Here is a 21,289-nt window from a genome sequence, read left to right as displayed (position 1 = left end):
ACAGCATTTGGTAAGATATTACCCTAATTGGTCAGTTCTGCAAATGGTCTAAGAGAAGGTGTTGCTGGCGGAGTAAGCTTTGTTCCTCTGGGGGAAAGAGAATTGCGTGAGGTATTGCTGTGTTGGAAAGCAAATGAGAAGCCCTGACTTATGTGCCCAGTGTTTAGATCTGCCATGACTGGTATGAAGAAGCTGATTTTGTCCGTGTTTATGCCCCCAAAACAGGCAGGATCATGAAACGTGAATCGTGATTTTACGTGAAACGTAAAGAGAAATGTGTTTTTGTTTGCCCACTAGTCATCCACAGTGCGCCTGACTGACACTCGATGGCCCCTTTTAGTGCCATTTATATGGTCATGACTTATTGCCCTGTGGTGGTGGGCAGCCATCAACCCCTCATTTTGTCTCCTGAACTGCGCAAACAGACCTGGCTGCCTGAAAAGCACTCTGTTCATATTAGTGGCTCCCCTACTCTGGAGATAAGGCTAAATAAAAACGTATGATCATTTCCCCCTTTCTGTCTGTGATGATGGCAGGAAGGAGTCAGACATACTCCTGGGAGATTGCTCTTACACCAGAATGGACTGCTGTATGCGTGTGTGTAATCTTCCTTTAGTATTTGGACTACGCAGCATGTGTCATGCAAATGGAAATGGTGGAGACAGGTTCAGGGGAAAAGCTTTTAGGGCTCCATTTGAGCAGCACAGGTAGATACCTAAAGTAAGCAGATTTCCAGCATCTTGATTTGTTCAAATTGTTACCCTTGGCTAAAAAAAATGTTATACATTTTTCAGTGTCTTACCTAACAAAGTGAGCGACATCATTAACAGCATCAGGAGGAAAAGTTGCCAAAACTGATGAGAGAAAAAGTTTTGAAAATCAGGAGCCTCCTACTGGTCCCATTATCTTGGCCTGGAGGCAACTCAGACACTTTTTCCCCTCTGCAGGAGCTCAAACTGCTCTTCAGCAGTGCATTAGCTGGGGTTTATTGGACGGTGAAAACTTGAACTGTCTGCTCTTTGCCTTATCTAGGGGCTGTTCCCTTCTCAGTGTTTACCTACAAACACAGGAGATGCCTAATGAGTTCCTCTTGTGTATATTGTTGTTTCTTGTCATTGCCTTTTATGGCCTGTAGAGGGAACACGGAGAGGTTGACTACTGGAGTAGAATTAACTAAATGTTCAGGATAGCCACTGTTAGCCACGGGAAATGGGTGATTACAACAGAGTAGGATACATATTGGTTCCCTTCAGTGGAGGATGATTTATTCACTCTTTAATCATTTTTGACAATTTTCCTATTTAGGTTCCATTTTGCTGTTTTGCATAAATTTCTACATTGTTGGGTGCAGGACGCTAATTGTTCCTCAGTATCAGTTTGAATTATTGCGCAATAATTGCTCTGAAATGGTCAGTGCAATCAATGTGTAATACCACAATCCACTTACAGTCTTTATGGCATGGTCATATACACTTTAACTGCTTGTTTATTGTCAACAGCAGCAGCAGCTCCTCAGAGGCTGTCAGTGGAAATTTATGCCCAAATCATGCTGTGTTTTTGACAAGGGCTTAGGGACAGATGAAGAAAAACCATTGTTTTTTTTTACAGCTCTATAAACAGCACGAGAGGAGTTGTCATGACTCCAGGGTTGGTGTGTTATGTTACATGGCACCATGACAGCTCTTTTGATTTATCCATGATCTAATACATGGCTAATACTAATCTTATACAGCAGGGTTGTAAAAGATTATTGAAGCTTCCTTTCCACTGTTTATTGTGCTCCACCTACAAATGTACAACATGTCACTAATAATGAATGCGCACTGTAATAGTAAAGGAAATATACATGAGAATTTTCTTGTGAAAGAACATCACACTTTCGTACAATGTTTAGCAAACAGTGTATGATGAACACATGATGAGCTTAAAGGAAGATTTCAGCATTCTCAAAAATATGCTTATTCCCTTCTCAACAGAGGGGTAAATGAGAATTTCCCAAAACTTCAAACTAGAACCCAGAACCCAAAGAAAACATTTATTTCAGTTTCTTGTCTGGCATAAAATGAGATAGGCATCTTTATCTTGTGTGCAAACCTATGCATGGGGATTGGAAACCCCTCAACACCACACACACACTAAAAAGAGGCCACTGCATCTGCAGTGTTGGATAAGGGACCACTTCAGGCATCATGAACTGAACAGCAGACCGTAAAGATCCAAGATAAACACGAGTTACTGCAACGGTCATAAATGTGACCGATTACATTTGACTGTCAGCACTTGAGACCTGAAAGGTATTTGTGTACACAGTGACTGTGTTAGTGCGTGCTCATGTCACTTCAGCTTCAAACCTGCCATCACAGTTGCTGCAGTGATATGAATTTGAAAAGGCAGGAAAATAAAAATAATATTTGATGCAGCAGCACTGAATCATGTAATTCAGTCATAAGAGAACCACTGCAGTGAAAATGTGTGTGCAACACAATGGCAGTATTGATCTGTGGATGCTGCAGCCTATGACCTCTAGCTCCAGACCATATTAATGGCTTTATCACCTCTGAATAATGCATGCAGGAGTGATGAGAGCATAGAAGGCCAAAGGTGAAGGGGCCAATGATTAGACAAGGCTACATCATACATTTCATATTAAGGAATGATTGCTCATGAAATTTTTCTTTGCTTCACAAAGTTGGTAATAATTTATTTGTCTTCATTCTTTACAGATAGAGATAAACATGTTTGTTTGTTAACAACTCGTGCACAGAATACATTGGAGTCAGTAAAACAATTGAATTACTGCAAGGACTTCCCAATATTTAATTGAAAACAACTAAATTAATTTGCCTATTACTCACGGTGGCATTGCTGTCATGTAAATATTCCATATTGCAGTGCATTTAAAGCACGCCCGGCATTTTTCATTTTTGTAGAGTTGCAGAAGAAACCACACTAACTACTGAAACCCTGTAGTAAACTTTAACCCATTCCTGTGACTGTGGTTTTGATTAAAAATCATAAACAACTTCTTATTGTCAGAGTTGATGGTACCTGAAAGTCCAGTTACATGTGTTTAAACATTACTGGAAAAATGCAGAAAACACGAGAAAGCATCTAAGTAATCAAGAATACTGATGTTTGCTGAGATAGCTGGTATGATGTATTAAAGGTTAGCAGGTCATCCCACCTCTCTCTAATTGTCGATACACTCTGGTTTCTGAGGTGCCGTGCAGGCCATCATTTCAAGTGTGTATTATTCTCTCACTTATGTCATTTTGTGCTTTCTAAACTCCAATCTGAGTCATTTCAAGGTGCAGGGAGGGCCACTTCTGTAAGTGTAGATGGGTGCAGGTTTGTGTCTATATACTGTGTGTGTGTTCTGCAATAGTCTGATGTTAGGTACACATCACTCTCACTCACAAGTTCCTTTCAGCATCCAAAAACATTTCATCTGCAGCATTGTTACATCACATACTGATAAAGGCCAGGTATACAATGACTGAGACTTGATGTGCAAGTGCGGACACTATGGTTATTGTGCTGCATCTGAAGCTCTCACCCATGTGGACCGTGATTTGAACTCGTAAAGCATCGCAGGGGCTATTTTATTGTCTCTTTGTGCTGAACAGGCAGCATACGGAAAATCCTGCAAGTTTCTGTTTTTCTACTTAATGATGGGCTGCAAATACCAGCTTCTGTAAGAGGGTGAATCTATAACCTTAAAATTTAAGTCTTAGATAAAATTAATAACAGGAAATCCCATACAAACACCTAACTCAAAATGAAAAAGCTGAGTGCGTCTTTCCGATGTATATTTGTATTAAAGAAAGCTAAAAATCAAATATTCAAAGCAAATTAGTCTGGATGTTTGGCAGATGAGGACCCCGTCTGCAGGCAGCTGGAGTGAGGGGTGTGGCTAACTGCTGGTGAGTGCGCATCAGGTATCCATCCCACACTATATAACCCTGTGAACCGGGAGGACAGCAACAAGGCAGGCGCACCACCGGAGTGACTACAGCAACAGACAGCTGTCAAAAAGTAAGTTGGCCTCTTACTTTTTAACATACTTTGAACTTTAACAGCATTCTGAAAAGATTTTTTTTTGTGTGTAATTTGAGATCAAATTCATGTCATTTCGCTCCATATGACATTTGGGCTAAAGTTTTTACGTGAAATGCAACAGAACTTTAAACACCCAGTGATACTTTGACTTCAGCAATAAATTAATTCATTTAATTAATGATTCATTTTCGAGCGCAAAATTGAAAATGTTGAAGTGATGTCTCACCTTTTCTGCTTGTCCTCAGATGGCCAGCACCCTGAGGTCGTGGATGATGCTTGCAGCGCTCGTCGTCTGCCTGCTGCTGTGTTGGAGCAGCTTCGCGGACGCCTACCCTCCCAAACCGGAGAGCCCCGGGAGCAACGCCTCGCCGGAAGACTGGGCCAGATACCACGCAGCTGTCAGGCATTATGTCAACCTCATCACCAGACAAAGGTGAGTGACCGAGCTAGATTTAATGTGAGATTTTTTTTAAACACTTAGACAACAGTGCAGTGATTTCTCCACCGAGGATCCCAGAGAAATCAGAGATCCTAGAGTGCACACCCATCAGAGTTTATTTAACACACTGAAAAGTTTTGAACTACAAACTCAGGGACAAATCAGATTGGTAAGTTTGTGAGAACAATCAGTTCTTCAGTCAACATGTAAATCATCTGAAAAAAAAAAAACAACTAAAAAAGACTAATAAATGCTGAAAAAAAAATTGCAATGATTTGGTATCTTCTCCTCCTCCTCTGGTTGGGTCAGGCAGGTGGTCCTCCTCCCTCCATGTAGGGGATTAAGTCTCTGGCTCAAGGACAAGTTAGCAAGGGTAGCCATGTGTGGGGTCAAGCCCTCACCTTGTGGGGCTCGATTCTGTTTTCCACCTTAAATCAAGACTTTTCAGATGCTTATCGGGAGTTCAGTCCTTCTTTGGCAAGCAAGTGAGGACTCTTGGCTCATTACTCTTACATTACAATGCATTGCTATGCTTGCTATATGAAATAATGAAGCAGAAGACAGGAGTCTGGTTTTACTCAGATGGGTATATAATGTTCAGGCCAGACAGAAGACCGTAATGGCTCCGTTGAGACCCCAAATCTTGTAATTACCTTTTGTTTCTTATCGGTGAAAATCAAGACGGGATCGGGACAGCATTTAACACTTAAATAGTGACAGATTTTATTCATGCTTGACATTTTGAAAGGTAGAAAAGAAGATTTTTTATTATTATTATTCTAAAACTTTTTTCCACTGTTTTTTTTTTTCTCACTGTTACACCTAAAACAAAGATTATAGTATTAGTTACAGTTTTGATCAGATACATTCTGACAGTTATAACACTATAAGACACTATCTGTGCTGAGTGGCACATGTCTTGAGAAAAGCATGTGTAATGACAAGCAATGAATTATTTTGGAGACAGTAGCAGGTGTAGAGGTTTTCTGTCATAGAAGCTGAGTGTAGTCTCATCATTGACACCCCCCTCCCGGTGTAGTGCAGCCCCCTCATGCCTCAAACAAAGGCAGGTTTACTCTTGTGTGATCAAGACATTGATTTTAGTAAAGAGACTTGAAAAGACAAAGTCAGAGGAGTTGGTTGTGTTTTGCCTTGGGCTGTGAACCTGAAAATTCTCCTTTTCTCTCAAATAAATAAATAAATGCTCGGCTCACTGTGGTTGGACTGTGCAGACCAAACACAAAGAAAGAAAGAAGCAGCACTGATAAAAACTCTGCTAACGTGCCTCTCAGCTTGATGACTCTTGAAAAAAACAAAACCAAAAAAATTGAATGGGTCAATGGGTCGCGCTGCCACAGCACCCAGTGAATTGCTGACTGAGCGACCGCTGGTGTAAAGCAGAAGATGGGTTTCACATGAACGAGAATCTCCAGTTGATAATATTTAGCTGCAGTTGTTACATGCTGGTGATTTTCTCCAGGTATGGGAAGAGGTCGACTCCCGAGCAGGCGGTGGCGTGGCTGCTGTTCGGGTCTGATTCCGGCCAGGACACTGAACCACGGTGAGGGAAACAGATGAGACTGCATGTCATGGTCTGATACCAGAGATTTTATGCAAAAGTTGACAACTTGAGTTTTTTGTGTGCCTAAAATTGACCATAAATTAGCTAAAAATAACTGGGCAACGGTGATGCCCGTGTCCAAGATTGAATAAAAATCCCATTACCAGGAAGAGAAAGGGGAGGGGTCTGCTCGACTCTCACTGTGATTTGAAATATGAGACATAAATGGTTCGTCATAACAAATAAAGGGAGAGCATGAAGAGCTTCTAAAGTGAAATCAAATAGTGTTTCATCCTCCAATAACAGTTTGACATTAACACATTACTAATGTTTTGCCTGCTGTCTCCACCGGTTCTTTAGAATGTAAAAAACATCTCGGTCAATGCATCTGTCTTATAAGCTTGAGCGTGTGTCTCTAAGTGAAAACAGCCACAACCCAGCCAGTACTGCTCCAATATACTGTTAAACTGTTTTATTGCTTACTGCATGAGGATGACATTACTATTCTTTAGCTCCTTATCATTTTACTATTAAGTGAGCACTGACTGGCAATTTGCCTTAACTATGGATTTACACAGTTTATTGGTCATGTCGTGATCATAATGTCACAATGTTTCAACAGCTGAACAGCTAATCCATCACCTCTGGTATCCAATACATATGGGGATGCAATGTGTGTAAATTTCAAATAAATTAACCATTTTTCCCCTCTTTTCTTACAGTTTGGACTATGGTGATCAGTGGTAAATGGGGCTCTGTTAACCCTTACCCCCACCCCCAATCTTTTGATTCACTAACAATTTACAAAAAAATAAGAAAATCACCACAGAATCTCAAGAAATAACCTGCACTGGACTTTGTGACTCTCCATATTTAATTATTTAATGTGCATGAAAGTCTCTCTCTCTCCCTGTCTGTCTGTCTGCTTTCCTCACTCGGTATAGCTATTTGTTCTTTGGCCAAAACTGTAAATAATTTGTATTAAAATCAACCACTTTACAATAAAGAATCGAATGGAATAAAAACATTAAATACACAAACGTCGGTACTCCTTTGTAACAAAGCCAAATGTACTCGCTCTCCTTGCCACTAGATGTCGCTGTATCACTAGGAAACGCACATTTCTACGTTAATCTGTTTTACTGCTGCTTTTGCACTGGGTTCATATCGACGGGAGCGGACACGCTTCAACTTCACACCGGGGTATCACACCAGAAGACGCCTTTGTCATCACAAAATCCTTCCCGGACATCCTTTGGGGAAACGGGATCGGTTCCAAACAGAGCAGCCAATTGGCTTTTAATCAATGGCTCTATTTTTAAGAGCGCGCGAGCCGTTTTAGGTAAGGTCTCGTTAAAGATAGCAGTTTGTGTGGGTTGATGTTGGCTTCGGTGTTGTTAAAGTGACTGCATAGATTTAAACAAGATCTGCCGCTGTGCTTCAACAGCTGCGAGGAGACTGGAGGGGTGTGTGGTGGTGGTGGTGGTATCTCAAACCTTTTGCTGTATCTCAGACTGAAGAGGCATCCGGATAAAGGTGACCGGGCAGGTGAGGACTTCACTCTCTAGCTGTTTTTCACCGAGGGGACGCTGGTGTTTAGTTTAGGTTCGTGAATAGCAGTAATGCTGTTCTCAAGCAAAGCCTTTCTGGAGATGTAGTCCACCTTCGTCGCCAGGTGGATACGGGTACACGCACTTTTACTATTTCATGTCTCCCGTGACGGTAAGGGCTCTCTTAAGAGATTATACCTGATTATCCCAACCAGTGGCATCAAAAAATACCCATTGTTTAACGTAGTGTAGCATTTTCTCTCCCTGACTACGAGGAAACGCACATAATACACGCGACTAACCACGTATTACCACGGCCTCGTGCGCTGCGTAACGTTATTTACCCCAATCAGTATCCACATGCAGTTTTTATTAAGCAAGCGTAATTGACTTCAGGCTACATGCACCTGTACAGCGACCACATGTAAAAACAACCACCTTTGACAGCTCGACTCAGAAATGATGTATCGCCTACTTTGTCTGCATGTTGGAGGCGGATACAAACAACAACGCTGATAAGGACGAATGGATGAACGATGTGCACCTGTTTATTGTCATTGCGCATGCCCACACACGTTCAGGTCGTGCACAGATGTTTGAGCGCGTGTGAACCAAAGGCTGGTTATGGGTTAAATATCCTGAATAAACCATTACAGATTTACGCCATCTAGATTGATCATATCTGCAAAATGTGCCCCCAAACTTATTTTCCCCAGTAGAACCTAAACTAAATTGATGCAACGCTCGGATCCATTCAGTACATTTCCTTTTTTTCTGTATTATTACCTTAAGAATCCTTTTTATTTTTATGATCATATTCTAACAAACACAACTCCTATCCTCTATTACATAGTTTTAAACAATATAAGCAGCAGACTGAGACATGGTGCTGCTATGATAATGAGAATTTCCACACTGAGGGACTAATAAAAGCCTGTCTTATCTTTTGTCGCTAGTTTTTCCTCCTATTGCCCTTACAATAAAGAAATTAAACTTCATCAGAAGATAATCAAAAAAGACCAGAGTAAAACATCTCAACAATTTCCATCCTGTCCGCTACAGAAGCAAAAATGAGAGACAAATATACCCCAAACAAATAAGATGATGGATTACAAAAGCATCTCACCCATTGCAAAGTCTGTATTTAAGAAAGAGACATTATTTTATGCAGAAAAAGCTTCTAGACATTGCTGTGTCTTAGATAATGCTGAAAATAGCTTCCAGATTTATTCACAAACATTCACTTTGTCTCTCTTTTTCTTTTTCCAAGTTCACAGCCTTTTGATGTTTTGCTATTGATATAGTTGGGTTTCTATCAGTGTTACTCGTTGAGTTAGTCTCTTCTATATGGTTTAAGGTCAGCCAGGTTCAGCTGGTGGTTGTGAATAGTCTTCACTCATCTATGATCTTATTTTTTCTGTGTTATGCTTTATTCTCACACGGGGAGGATGTTTTATTACTCCAGAGAAAGTATTCACATATCCTCTGTCAAGCAAGAAAGAAATGATTGAATTTTCTGTGGTAGTAGAGATGTACTATCCATTTGTGACAACTTTATGACATGATATATGATAACTATAAAGCAGAATGATGTTTGTTTTGTGCTGTTTGTTGTCCTGCAGTGGGAAATTGGAGAGTCATTACAGTAACACAGTGACTTCAGTTTACATGCAAATTTATTTAATAACTTTAACCATTAGACCTCAAAAACAACCTACTTCAAGGTTGAAAATTTGAGGCCAGTTTTGCATAATTTGGATGAAATTTATTTTGTCAGTTCAGTAAAAGTACAGATTCTCAGTAGGTTGTGTGTGAGACAGCAGCATAGCCCCAAATTATACTGAAAAGATACATGAAAATACTTAGTTTTCTCAAATGTAATAAAAGATTGTGTTCTTCATAAATAGTATATTTTGTCTATGCATGCTGTATCTTATATATGTATAACTCCTCTAAACAAAGGCACTGATATAGTCCAGGCTATATGTCCCACTGCTGGATTTTCATTTCATTTTAAGCCAGGCAGATACGTCTCATTTTAAAGACATTTTGACTGGGATTCAAGATATTTCAGACCTCTTATCAGCTTCTGTTTTGGAAGTTGGAGGTTTACCATAAATTTCCCTGGTTTTGACAGCTTTGGGGATTGCCTAAAAGGATCAGCACGTCTGGTTCTACGTCAGCAGAAACGTTGTTTAAGCACTTCTTTAACGTTTTAAAAACCCTGCTTAAAGTCAGATTCTTTAAACTTGAAAAATTTGTCCTTCACTGAATTCTCTCAGTAAGATTTGAATACATTTTGTATGTAACATTAAATTGGATCAAATCAGAACAAAAATACCATTGTGGTGGTGTAGCCAATGTGACCGTGACCGTCTGAGCCTCAGAGTAATTCACACTTGACACTGAATTAATACAAATCCTTTACCACTGGTCACACAGTCTATTCTGTGCAAACCCTGTTCCTTGTCCAGATCCTAATATATTGAACAAGTCAGATGGCATGCTGGTTATTTGATGTCGCATACCGAATACTCTTTTTAAGAACACTTTCAGTGGTGTCTGCCTGACGATGACATTGTGCAGTTTTACTGCTTTGACAGACTAAGTGATTAATTACTGCATCAAACAGGAGTTCTAATCGACTGTAGCTGCCAGACGGAAAGGCTTGAGAAGTAGGATCCCATCCACGCTAGATTCCACAGGGAGATGAATCTGCAGCAGTTCACTTAGCCTCAGCATCTTTTTCCCAACCTCTGTGATATCATTCATAAAAATGATCTGCTCATTTACTCTCACACCTGCCACCTCGTCTCCTTTGGCACAGATCTCCATGTAGAGGCTGTGGCAGTAATGTGACGACTGCAGTTGTGTTTATATAGATGGATTTTTAGTGGTCAAATGTGATATTGTTAGCCATGCAAGGGATGTAGCAGAGGGCAAGTCAGTCTGGTCAGTCCACCACCAAGTGTTGAATGGACTGCCATGAAATTTGGTGCGAATATTTGTGCTCTCCAGGGGATGAAGCCTTCTGACTATCATGATCTCCTGAATTCTCATCTAGTACCACCAGCATGTCAACTTTGAATTTAATCTTATAGCTTCTACATTGATTAGCACATGGTTTTGTGCAGACATTCGTGGCCCCTGCAGGATAACCCATCTTTAGCCATCATTAGCTCTCAAATCCATGCAAATCTTGGTGGTCAAAAGTCACTGTGACCTGACAAAGGACATCTTTGGCATATAACCCAAGAATTCATAAATGTTTATAAAATTCAGAAACTAATTTTACTAATTTTATTACTTTGACTACAACAGACTGTCAGACCTCTGATCTCATACACAATATCATCTGATCTAATTCATATTTATTTTTAGAATCTTTGTTGTAGTTTAGGGTGGGGTGAAAATATTGCAGTGCTCAGGTCCTTCTGTAGCATCAGAGCTGGAGCCTGTTCACAGTTTGCAAATTGGCTGTGAAATCGTTTATCTCCTCTTTATTTAAAACGAGAGCATGGCTGTGTTGTGTCAGCGTTGGCCCGAGGCCATGGTCACACATACACAAATTCAGGCAAATGACCCTCGCCTGCTGGTGCTGAATGTGGCCAGTGCGAGATGAGACACACACACGGAAATCAGTTTTCTAGTTTGTAATCCATATGAGAGGTCAACCACGCTTCTTTCCTGTTGGTTGAGACTGCAACTTTGCTGGTTGAAGTTCACCAGAGTTGAGCTCCATGCGCAGTCCATTTGCTTTTGCCCCCAGAAGCGGATGTTTTATTCTCCCCTTTGCTTGCAGAGAATGTGAATGAACGAGAAGCAAATATTTTCCAATGTTCATTTCACGTATGTGTGACCATGCCTTAAAAGTCGGGATTTGCTCTGTAATATCTGGGATTTAACCTCCAGACCTTCTCTCAAGAGAGATTTGAACGACATTGAACCAGTGACATTCATTTAGCTTATTCCATCATGGCTGCTTCTTCAAAAAATGAGGATCTTTAATTAAAATCCTGGCAGGGTGGTGATTGTGAACCCTCCTCTTGCTTGGCTCTCAGCACTTTGCCTGAGTCCTTTAGCCTCTCTGTGGTATATACATGACGTTTAATTCTAATTACACTAATTACAATCTGTGTCAGATAAGCGAAAATGAAGACAGCACTAAGTTCATCAGGTTTTATTAGATATCTGATATCAAGTGATATCTGCTGCTGGTGTTAACTCTTGTATCGTTGTGCTTTTTTAGCCAAGGTGGCTAATGAGTCCCAAATCTGTTGGCTGGTGGTTGATCATTTACGATTAGACTTTTCAAGGCACGTTAACTTTCATTGTTCAATCTGTGTTTAGGAAAAACAGATGCAGTGTTCTTTTCCATGCTGTTTTTCCACTACCGAGTAGTAGCACATCGTGTGTGTGTTAATATGCATGCGAGGAGTATGACACACCTTCATTTTTGAAACCATTCAGCCATGCAGCACATGACTTTAAACTGCACATGAATTTATCCTCTCCTTCCAAAGACCTCCACACTTTAATTTGTTCATGCATTTGTGGTGACTTTGTTGTTGATATGAGACCGGGGAGGCAAGTCTAAATGATGAGATTTAGTATTGGACTTTTAGAAAGAGTTTACTCAGGAATTTAATTCAACAACAGAGAAACATAAAAATACTGGTGCTTTAATATACTTGAGGGCAGATACTCAAAAGAAGCTTTTTCTGTAGTTTTTATGAAGCCTTTTAAGTGAGATTCTTGACTTTTTCAGCAAAATATTACATTTGAATAGCCTTCACTGTTTTGAGATGGCAACAGAGGTCTCAGAGGCAGATCATTTCTAAAGCTCAGCGTATCAAATCAGAGCTATCTGTGTGATTACATATCGCTGGGAGTAAGTTGAGTTTGAATTGCATTTGAGGCTTTCAAGAGTTTCGCTCATCTTTGTTGTTTTTAAAAATAGCAAAGAGAAAAAACGATGTACCTTTTGATGAAATGAACTTTACTTAACCTTCAAGTACAAATAGAAGGAAAAAAAATCTCAACAAGCCACTGTGCTTTTTTTCTCTTCAGTTCTGGTAAAATTGTTGTTCAGGATTTTAGGTGAAGTTTATAAGATGAAATCAGGCCTCAAAAATTTGCTCAACATCATTATGGACCTGAGCCTTGTTTTGGCTAGTGAACACTTTCAAAATTGATTTCCTGGGTGCTGTGTGAATTCTACCCTTTTCTTCAGCTGTGACACTGATTTCCTCGTATAGAGCATCTCTGTGTTGAAGTGTAGCTCAAAGCTTTTAATAGAACCAATTTTAGCTCCAACTTATTATTATTTTACGCATTTTCCCTTGTTGCCATGGCAAAGTGCCGGGGGAAAAGGCGAAGAGCTGCTCATGGTTGTCTTGGATACGACGGTTTTCCCTTGTAAAGTAATGAGAGGAGCTGAACCTGTGGGAGCACAGGGTTATTTTTAGGCCTGACGCCAGCCTGCATGTGTGGATTAGGACATGTTTGGTCACTGGTGCGTGTGCGTGTGTGTGTCCATGCGTGTGTGTGTGTGAGTATGTTTACAGGATTTAATTTAGCCTCACTGAGGGAACAGCTCCAGGCATTTTACATAAGGTGTACAAACACCTGGACCAACACTTATGTCACTGCTCTAGGTCAAAATGTGCTTGAAGATGCTGGTTCAAGCAATTGCATTTTTAGATACAGGTTTTATTTGCAGTTGTTGTGTTTTATATATCTGCAAGTGCTACCTTAAATTACCTAGGAGGATGTAGATGCTTCCCTCAACTGCTACAGCCGATCATTGCTGAGAGAAATATGTGTGGTAAAATAATTTACTACACTACAGAACATTATTTTCATGTGAGAATGTTGGCTGTCAGACAAAATCCTTCAAGAGCAAAGTGTGTGTGGCAAGAAGAGACCATCCAGTTTAGTTTTGAAACAAAAAAACTGGCTGTAGCTTGAATTTGAGGGATATTTTCAGGCACCAGAGCCTTGACCGTTACCCTCATTAACAGTTATGTAAGACTTGGGTGATGCGGGAATTTAAACTTAGTCTGTTGTTACACTGGAAAGGGTTCTTTGGTCAGGAAGATCACAAAGGTCTAGAAATATAGTCATAGATCTGGGTGCAATGCATTCGCATACACACACACACACATACACCATATACCCAGCTGGCCTCTTGTTTTAATAGGCTGGCAGTGCAGAGATGATAGCAGGTCTGCAAATGTGATGTCATTGCAGCTGTGCTATTGAGCTGCTCTCTCTCTGTGCGAGACAGTGAGGGAGCTGGAGATATGTGTGAGTGTGTGTTCCTGTATGTGTGTGTATGAGTTGACAGAGAGAAGGAAAATCACTCAGAAAGCCGAGACACTTTACATATACAAGATCACTTATTTATACAAACTTCAGCATTAGTCTTAATGGTATTGTTAAGGGCATGTATTTAATCCCTGATTGTAGGGATTGATTACTGGTTCCAGTTCTTGGTAGACATCCAGTCTGTTCTTTGTGAAAATGCCGCCAATTACCAAGAAAATGGCACCAGTGCTGATGACTGCACCATCATTAGAGCTTGGCAAATTATTCCTCATCCATAATATTAAATAAGAACCAGAGAGACTGGCAGAGTGAGAAGACAGAGAACATCCAACAGCCCCTCCCTTCCCACCCCCCACCCCCTTTCCCTTCCCAGCTCTAGCACGGCCAAGCTCTGCTGCAATCGGCTTTGACTTCTTAGCAGCCGTGTGGTCTCTGCATACTTTTAACAAGCTCTGTCATTTTGCAGTGCAAACACGGGATGCCCACGGATAAGCCTTGGGACTGGTATGCAGTATTAAGGACCTGATCCGCATAGATCAGAGTTTTTCAAAAGTGTTTGGTCCTCTGTTATTTAAGAATGTGTTTCAGTGTTACGCCGTAAAAGCAATTACAGCTCTTAATGAAGTTAACATGTTGTCCTCACTAATGATGCACGAGGAACCACTTGGCTTGCGTATTTTTATGCATAGATCTTAAGTAATACAGTTTTTCCAGTCCTCCCTCCAGCTGGATCATGTCACAAAAACAGAGAGAAATACAACGTTTAGCTTAAGGAAGAAAGAAAAAATAACAAACATTTATTAACATCCAAAACATAGTGAAAATGCCTACACTCAACCAAAACTGACAGAGAAAGAGAGAGGGACTTGAAAAATATGACAACTTTTCTCTATGACTCAGATACACTGAGTTCAGGTATTGCTGTTGCTAAAAATAGCTAAATATGATGTAGGTTTGGACAAATAGATTTATTACATAAGGCAAAGACAGGGAGTTAAATACAGAAACCATGGATGAGATCAAAACATATGGCAAAATAAAGCAGGTTATTGTAAGGACTGATGGGTGATGGGGATTTACTGTAACCTGGTGTTTGAGTAATGAAGTGGATGTCTTCCATAGTTTCAGTCCCAGTGCATCATAGGTTTCCCTCGTTTTGTTGGATCAATAGATTTGGAGACATGTTCTTCGCTTTTGTGATGATATTTAAAAGTTTATATCAATCTTTGATGAAGTGTTCAGGCACAAATCCAGTAAATACCTGAATAAATAGCAAGTCATTTGATTTCTGCACAGAGAATAAAATTAATAAAAAATGACATACTACTGAGTATCACGACATCTTTATATCTGAGACGCTAGAAAAGATGTTTTAAAATGATCTTTCTTAATTAAAAATGTCACCCTGTAAGCCAGTTCAGAAATATTAGCTGCTCAGTAGTAAAAGAGAAATGTGATCTGAAGGAAGAAATGTGTTCAGTCAGCTTCTTAAATAAATAATTTTGGATGCCAGATGGGAAGAATTTAGAATATAAGATTTCACTCATTTGGCCAGCTGATGTAATTTCTTCAATGCTGGAAGATGCTTCATTAAAACAGGATGTTTTTGTTGTCATTGTTGGTGGTGTTGACCCACACGTGTTCAAACACAGTGATCCTGTTTGGTCTCCACAGCACTGCTTCCTCCACTGATAACACGATCCCATCCTCATCAGCTGCACCCTTTTCTTCCTCACCATTGTTCTTGTCTTGATCTCCCCCTTCATCTCCTGGTGTCTCTCTGGCTGTGTGGAGACATGAGGTGGTGGTGGTTCTCCTGCCTCATGTTAGCTGGCCTGCCCACCCTCTCACTCAGTCTCTCTGGCTTTCTTGTTGCTTCTCGTGGATGTAATGGCTAAAACTGTTTGGGTGTTACCAAAGCAACTGACTGTTCTATTTATATGTATTAAACAAAGTGAGATACCAGTTGTCGTGTGTGGGAGCTTGTTAGGACAAATTAGGAATGAGCTGTGTGCGTACGTAAGTCCATTGATAGAAGGGGATTTGTTTTCTTTGTCATGGCTGAATTTAGACTTCCACCAATCCCTGTGTGTTGAACTTGAGAGCCTCAACCTAACAGTTTGAAGCTATAAAAATAATATAAGAGCTAAAAACAACAAGCCATAAAGTATGAAATAGTCCTGTGACTTGCTTTTTATAGAAGAACTTCAACCTTCCCTCCCTCCCTTGTTTCAACCTTAACTCTGCCTCAGCGGACTGACAACCATGGGGCTTTTGCATTCTTATTCACAATCAATACTTCATTAATGTTTGCATTGCCTCTCCCTTCTTTGTTGTTCATTCTGTCTTTCATTGCAGTTGACCTAACAAGTTTTGCGGGAGGATACTGAGAGGAACCAATTTTCAAAATGCCCGTGGCAACATCAAGCTCTGACTCTGGTAAGTGGCTTGGTCTCGCTATGGCTAGGGCGTCTGTGTGTGTGTGTGTGTGTGTGTCATTGAGAGAGAGAGATACTGAGAGCAAGGGGGGGTGTATGGAGGAGATACTGAACGATTCAAGATTATTCGAGCACTCAGGACATGTATCTCATCTCTCGAGTTCTAATGTGACTTAATGAGCTGGCTAATGGAGCGCTAAAACTCCAGTCTTAGATTCGTCATGGCAAGAAGGATTTTCTTGCGTATCCTTCGCAGCCTTCCAGTCATGCTCACATGCACGTCAAATCTGGCATTAGAGGCCAGTAGTGCAAAGCCACGAGTGCATGTATAAATGTGCTCATGGTTGCACAAAAATATACTTTCCAATTTGTCACTGGAGGCATAAAGTGAGTTTTTAAATTATGGATTATGGCTTTTCAGTGTCTTATGTATCATCATATTTTTTACCAAAATCATTTTTTTGGCACAAATGTCTGCTTATTGGAAGAAGGTTGGTCTTTTAAATAATGTAATAATAATAATAATAATCGTAATAATAATGATTTTCTGACATGATTTTTTGCATAAAATAATGGAAATATGTTACACCTTAATGCAAAAGTTTCCGCAGAAGTTGCTGGAATGCAAGTTAAATCTGGTGTCACATTAATTGTCCCTTTTGTTGGCTTCGGAGCTCAGTGAATTTTTAGACGTGTACTTTGGCATTGATATCGGAGCTGATAGTGCTATGACAGAATTAGAATTATATTTCCTAGCTTGTATGCCAAAAAACATGCCCATATTAAACTCTACACTTCCATGCTTCCATGCATTTCCTCTTTGCTCAGCGCTGAGGGCACTTGATCCAGACACATAAAAGATTGAAAAGCCACGGCCAGATGTCTGGGAAATTAAGAGTTTCAGTAGATTGGTTAACAGAGGACCAAATCTAGAGCCCAAAGCTTTAAAGTATTTTATCGTGTGGTAATAAATTGCAACAGTCAGCTTGCGGATGAAAGGAAAAAAAGCGGTTCTACAGGGAGCTAAAATATGTGTGAAGTTTCTTTTTTGTAATGGGCTGTCAGTCAGTCTTGATTTGTACACTAGCCGAGGGCTGAGTCTGGATGACTGGCATTTTTAGTAACACACAGTAAATTGTTTCTCCAGAGCAATTCGTGTCTTTTTTTTATATTTTTAAAGCAGTATTTTCAGGAAAGCTATTTTTTGCACAGACTTGGAGACAGGTGAGTGAAGGGTCAGTTTTACAGATATTCAGATACTTTTCAACTGCTCTCAGCAAAGGAACTGAGATATGTGTTTTCTGGGATTATGAGCAGTAAGCACAAGTATACATTTCTCAGTAAGCATCCACCACTTACAGTGCAAGGCTGGTTCAGTTTGTACCTGTGTTTGTGATGGTAGTAATGGAGGGTCATCTCTCATATATGTGTCAGCTCCCTGTACGCCGCCTCCTTTGCCGATCCTCCTTCCTACAAGCCAACCTTCTGCTGCTCTTTCCCCCCAGTTAACCCCCACAGGGAAGCCTGGAGAGAGAATGGTCCTGCCTCCTTTTCTCCATCCTCCCAGAGAAAGCATCATACTTCCCTCCCTCTTTCTTCCCCACTCCCTCCACCCCTTCCTTTGCTCATGCACACAACCCTCTCTCGTTTCCATTCATTCATGCGAAGGAGAAGGCGCTCAGCCAGGCGTAGCTCGTACACATTCACGTCAAGAGCAGGTGAAGAGGGAGGAAAGAGCGTAGAGCTGTTTTGGCAGAAAGAGGAGGCAATCCGAGAGAGAGAGAGATAAAGAGAGAGAGAGAGAGAGAGGGAGGGAGATCTTAGTCTGCCTCAGATACAGTATTGGGTGTGTTACTGTGAGTGTGTGCACTGTAGAGAGGTGTTGTTCACCATGGCTGGCACCGTGTTTGGAAGGCTCTCCCTGGAGGAGGGGGACTCAGCCAACTCCCTGGAGGGCCTGGAAATCAAGCTTGGGGGAGAAGGTAAGCGTGCAGTCCCTACCTGCTGGCTTTGTGAGGGGAGCAGGGCGGTTTACAAAGCAGACCTGTTATTTGATTGTGTGTTCGGGAAGATACAGGCTACTGGACAGAAACTGTGGGGCATCCGAGATCTGATGTTGAACCACTGGTGAAATTCAACTAAACAGATGACAATAACCTCATGTATGCGCTGGCAGTTGAGGGCTGGTTGGTGTTTTGAATCCATATTGCACCTGAGCTGGTTCAAACCTCCAGAGTGTGACGAAGATGAGCGGAGACAGATTAGGACCCAGGGCAGCATGTGATGTACAGGAATCTGAGGCAGCAAGCTCCAGAGACAGGAAGAGGGGGGAATAAGGTAGCAAGGTGCAGTAAAAACATGCCTTTTTTCATTTACAGTGAGAAGCCTTCTTGTAAACTGAGTGAGAGGCGGAGGAATGAACTCTGACATTAGTAAAGAAAGACTAATAGACTAATATTTGCTCACGCGGCACGGAGTGGGAAGTTCCATACATCCTATTCATAATTGATGGAGTTCATTAATATCACATGTGATTGCATACTACACAGTTGTATGCTCTGAGCGCGTGTGTCCATATGACCTGTCACTTGCTTACATCTATTTGATGTTGTCATGTTACATCAGTTAAGATTAAAAGTATCGGTACATCATTGCTGAGACTATTGCATGTCACACAGTATACCGTGTTGCAAGATATCCTCTACCATGTAATGGAGCATGACAAGGCTGCAGTGACAGCCATAATGAATCACATTTTCTGTCAAAGCATTTGCCTCTTGTCTATCAGTTCACTGTGTGTGTGTGTTTGTGTGTGTGTGTGTGTGTGTGTGTGTGTGTGTGTGTGTGTGTGTGTGTGTGTGTGCGTGCACGCGTGTATTACAGAGAAAGAGAAAGACCTCTAGTGCATTGTACATTCATGGTGAGTAGGTAGGGGGTCATTCATATGCAACAGTGTTTTGATCAGAGACAGCACGCCTGAAAGTGTCAGACTCGCAACCTTCAAACAACTTGGTGGCTCTGTCACTTTCACCCACTCTCCACACAGACACACACACACACACACACACACACACACACACACTGTATAACACACAAGACTGTCTTCCCACCGAGCCCTCACACTATCGGAGGAATATTCTGTGTGCCTACTGGTGTAATGAAGCGGTATTCAAACATAGATGATGGATCATTGAGTACCTTGTGTTGGTAGGATTAGGCTGTCCAAGATAATCGCAGGGTTTCAAGTGAATGGGACAATTTAATTCTGTTCTGGCTGAGGGTATTCGATAATGTGGTGACACTGGCAATTATTTCATCCCTATCACACCCTGATGATCTCTGTTTGCTCTTTCATTAACTGCCGTGGGGAAAATAGATGTGCACTCAAAGTCGAAATGTTTGCCTTCTACTGGCGAGTTCAGTCAATAAACTTGATAGTATTTCCCCAAAAAACTTCTCTGAAATTATCCCCCACCCAGGCTGTCTGTGGCCATCTGGCTGAGGTGTAATGGGTGTGCTGTCCATTTGCAAAATGTCAACAAATATCACAAGTGTTGTCTCCAGTGGTGACCTTCAGCCAGCTAATAAGGCGATCCAACCCGCACCCATAACATGCCAGCTTCGAACGAGCATCACCATGGCGATGTGGTGGCTTGAATGGCGGCTTGTAAGTGCCTCGTTCCTGGTGGTCGGCTACCAGAGAGAGGAAGTCAGGGTTACACTGTTTCCTCTGTAAATGTTAGCTTTCTTGAGACAATCGGGGACACTTTAGCCAATAGCTAAGATGGCTGCTCTTTTGCAAAGGCAAGTAGGACGTAATGGGAATTTCATGTTCGTGAGACCCATATGAAGCATGTGGGTTTTTTGGGTGGGGGTGAAGCTATAGGGGGGAAGCTTGTGAATATTTTTTTCCTTTCCAAGTATCCACAAGGATGTTCACCTTGGGCACAGCCTTTTGATTTTAAAACTGGGAAAATAACAGCATAAAGAAGGAGAACTGCTGGTAAGTAGGGTTTGCAGTAGAATTAGCAGCCTGTTGTTTGGTGTATTTTTAGGAATAAAGTCAGTATATGTGTTTGTGACCATTTGCTGTGCTTGCAATTAACTCCACAAAGATAGCTTATGTAAGATAGTTTAGATGCAACCACATATTTTTCTGCGTCTAAAGCGTCATGGGGTTGGTAAATGTCAGTGAACAGTTGACTCCATCAAGTGGGATGAACTAAATTAGCTGCCAGCTAACTAATGCTACTTAAAGTTTTACATACTCTAATATGGTGGACAGCCCATTTACAGTGCCTGCAAAATACCGTAAGTGCAGTGTCATCCTCTGCCCTCTGTATAATTCCTGCTTTTTTGTCCTTTTTTTTTCCTTTTGTCCTCATTGATTGACAGTTGAGATTAACAGTTTGAATAAAGTTTTCTGTTCTGCACACATGCTTGAGTGCGTCATAATCAGTCGATAGACGTCACATAATGCCCAGCAGAACTCCACCTCACCTCCACCCTCCACCACCAGTGAAAACATCTGTGGCGGGTGTGCAGGACTTCATAATGAGGTTACTCAATTCTGATAGTTAACATCAAGACCCTCAAGTCCAACCTGAGGAACTACATATTGTCTGCAACTGCATTTATACAACAGATAATTCAGATAATGCAATTTTCTGCTGTTTATGTTCTGATTATACTAGCCAGATGAGGGGAGCTATTTATTTGATGAAGTTACAGTAAGTACATTACACAGTGGATGTGCCCACACAACGTTCTGTGAATTTGTCATGATGAGCCAGCTTGTCAGTGACGCTCCATGAGGAGGATGTTGACTTAATTATCCTGAGCTGAGCACACATGCGGTATTATTTAGCTGTAATAGCTGTATTCTGCACACTGTCTGAACTGGAGAAGAAAA

At 41.1% G+C, this 21,289-nt stretch overlaps 2 protein-coding genes across 7 annotated transcripts in view; both read left to right on the top strand.

Moving 5' to 3' along the window:
• Positions 1–3,836: 3,836 nt before the first annotated feature.
• LOC124052837 (peptide Y) lies at positions 3,837–6,863 on the top strand. Its single transcript, XM_046377549.1, has 4 exons — positions 3,837–4,035; positions 4,305–4,492; positions 5,979–6,059; positions 6,782–6,863. Exons 2-4 carry the CDS (start codon positions 4,305–4,307, stop codon positions 6,804–6,806), a joined length of 294 nt encoding a protein of 97 aa, XP_046233505.1. The 5' UTR covers positions 3,837–4,035; the 3' UTR covers positions 6,807–6,863.
• A 308-nt stretch (positions 6,864–7,171) lies between these two features.
• mpp2b (MAGUK p55 scaffold protein 2b) overlaps positions 7,172–21,289 on the top strand; it is a 37,618-nt gene continuing 23,500 nt past the window's right edge. Inside the window, exons 1-3 of one of the 6 annotated variants that reach the window (XM_046377547.1) lie at positions 7,172–7,401; positions 7,507–7,595; positions 16,298–16,378. In XM_046377547.1, the coding sequence (XP_046233503.1) occupies positions 16,348–16,378 (31 nt within the window). In that variant the 5' untranslated portion in view covers positions 7,172–7,401; positions 7,507–7,595; positions 16,298–16,347. Of the gene's footprint in view, positions 7,402–7,506; positions 7,608–7,642; positions 7,782–16,297; positions 16,379–18,001; positions 18,360–21,289 lie in introns of those variants that run through there. The other 5 variants (XM_046377545.1, XM_046377548.1, XM_046377546.1 and 2 more) reach the window with 5 other exon arrangements.

This window comes from Scatophagus argus, chromosome 21 (genome assembly GCF_020382885.2).
Source record: "Scatophagus argus isolate fScaArg1 chromosome 21, fScaArg1.pri, whole genome shotgun sequence".
Taxonomy (NCBI): Eukaryota; Metazoa; Chordata; class Actinopteri; family Scatophagidae; genus Scatophagus; species Scatophagus argus.
This window is presented reverse-complemented; position numbering and strand designations above follow the sequence as displayed.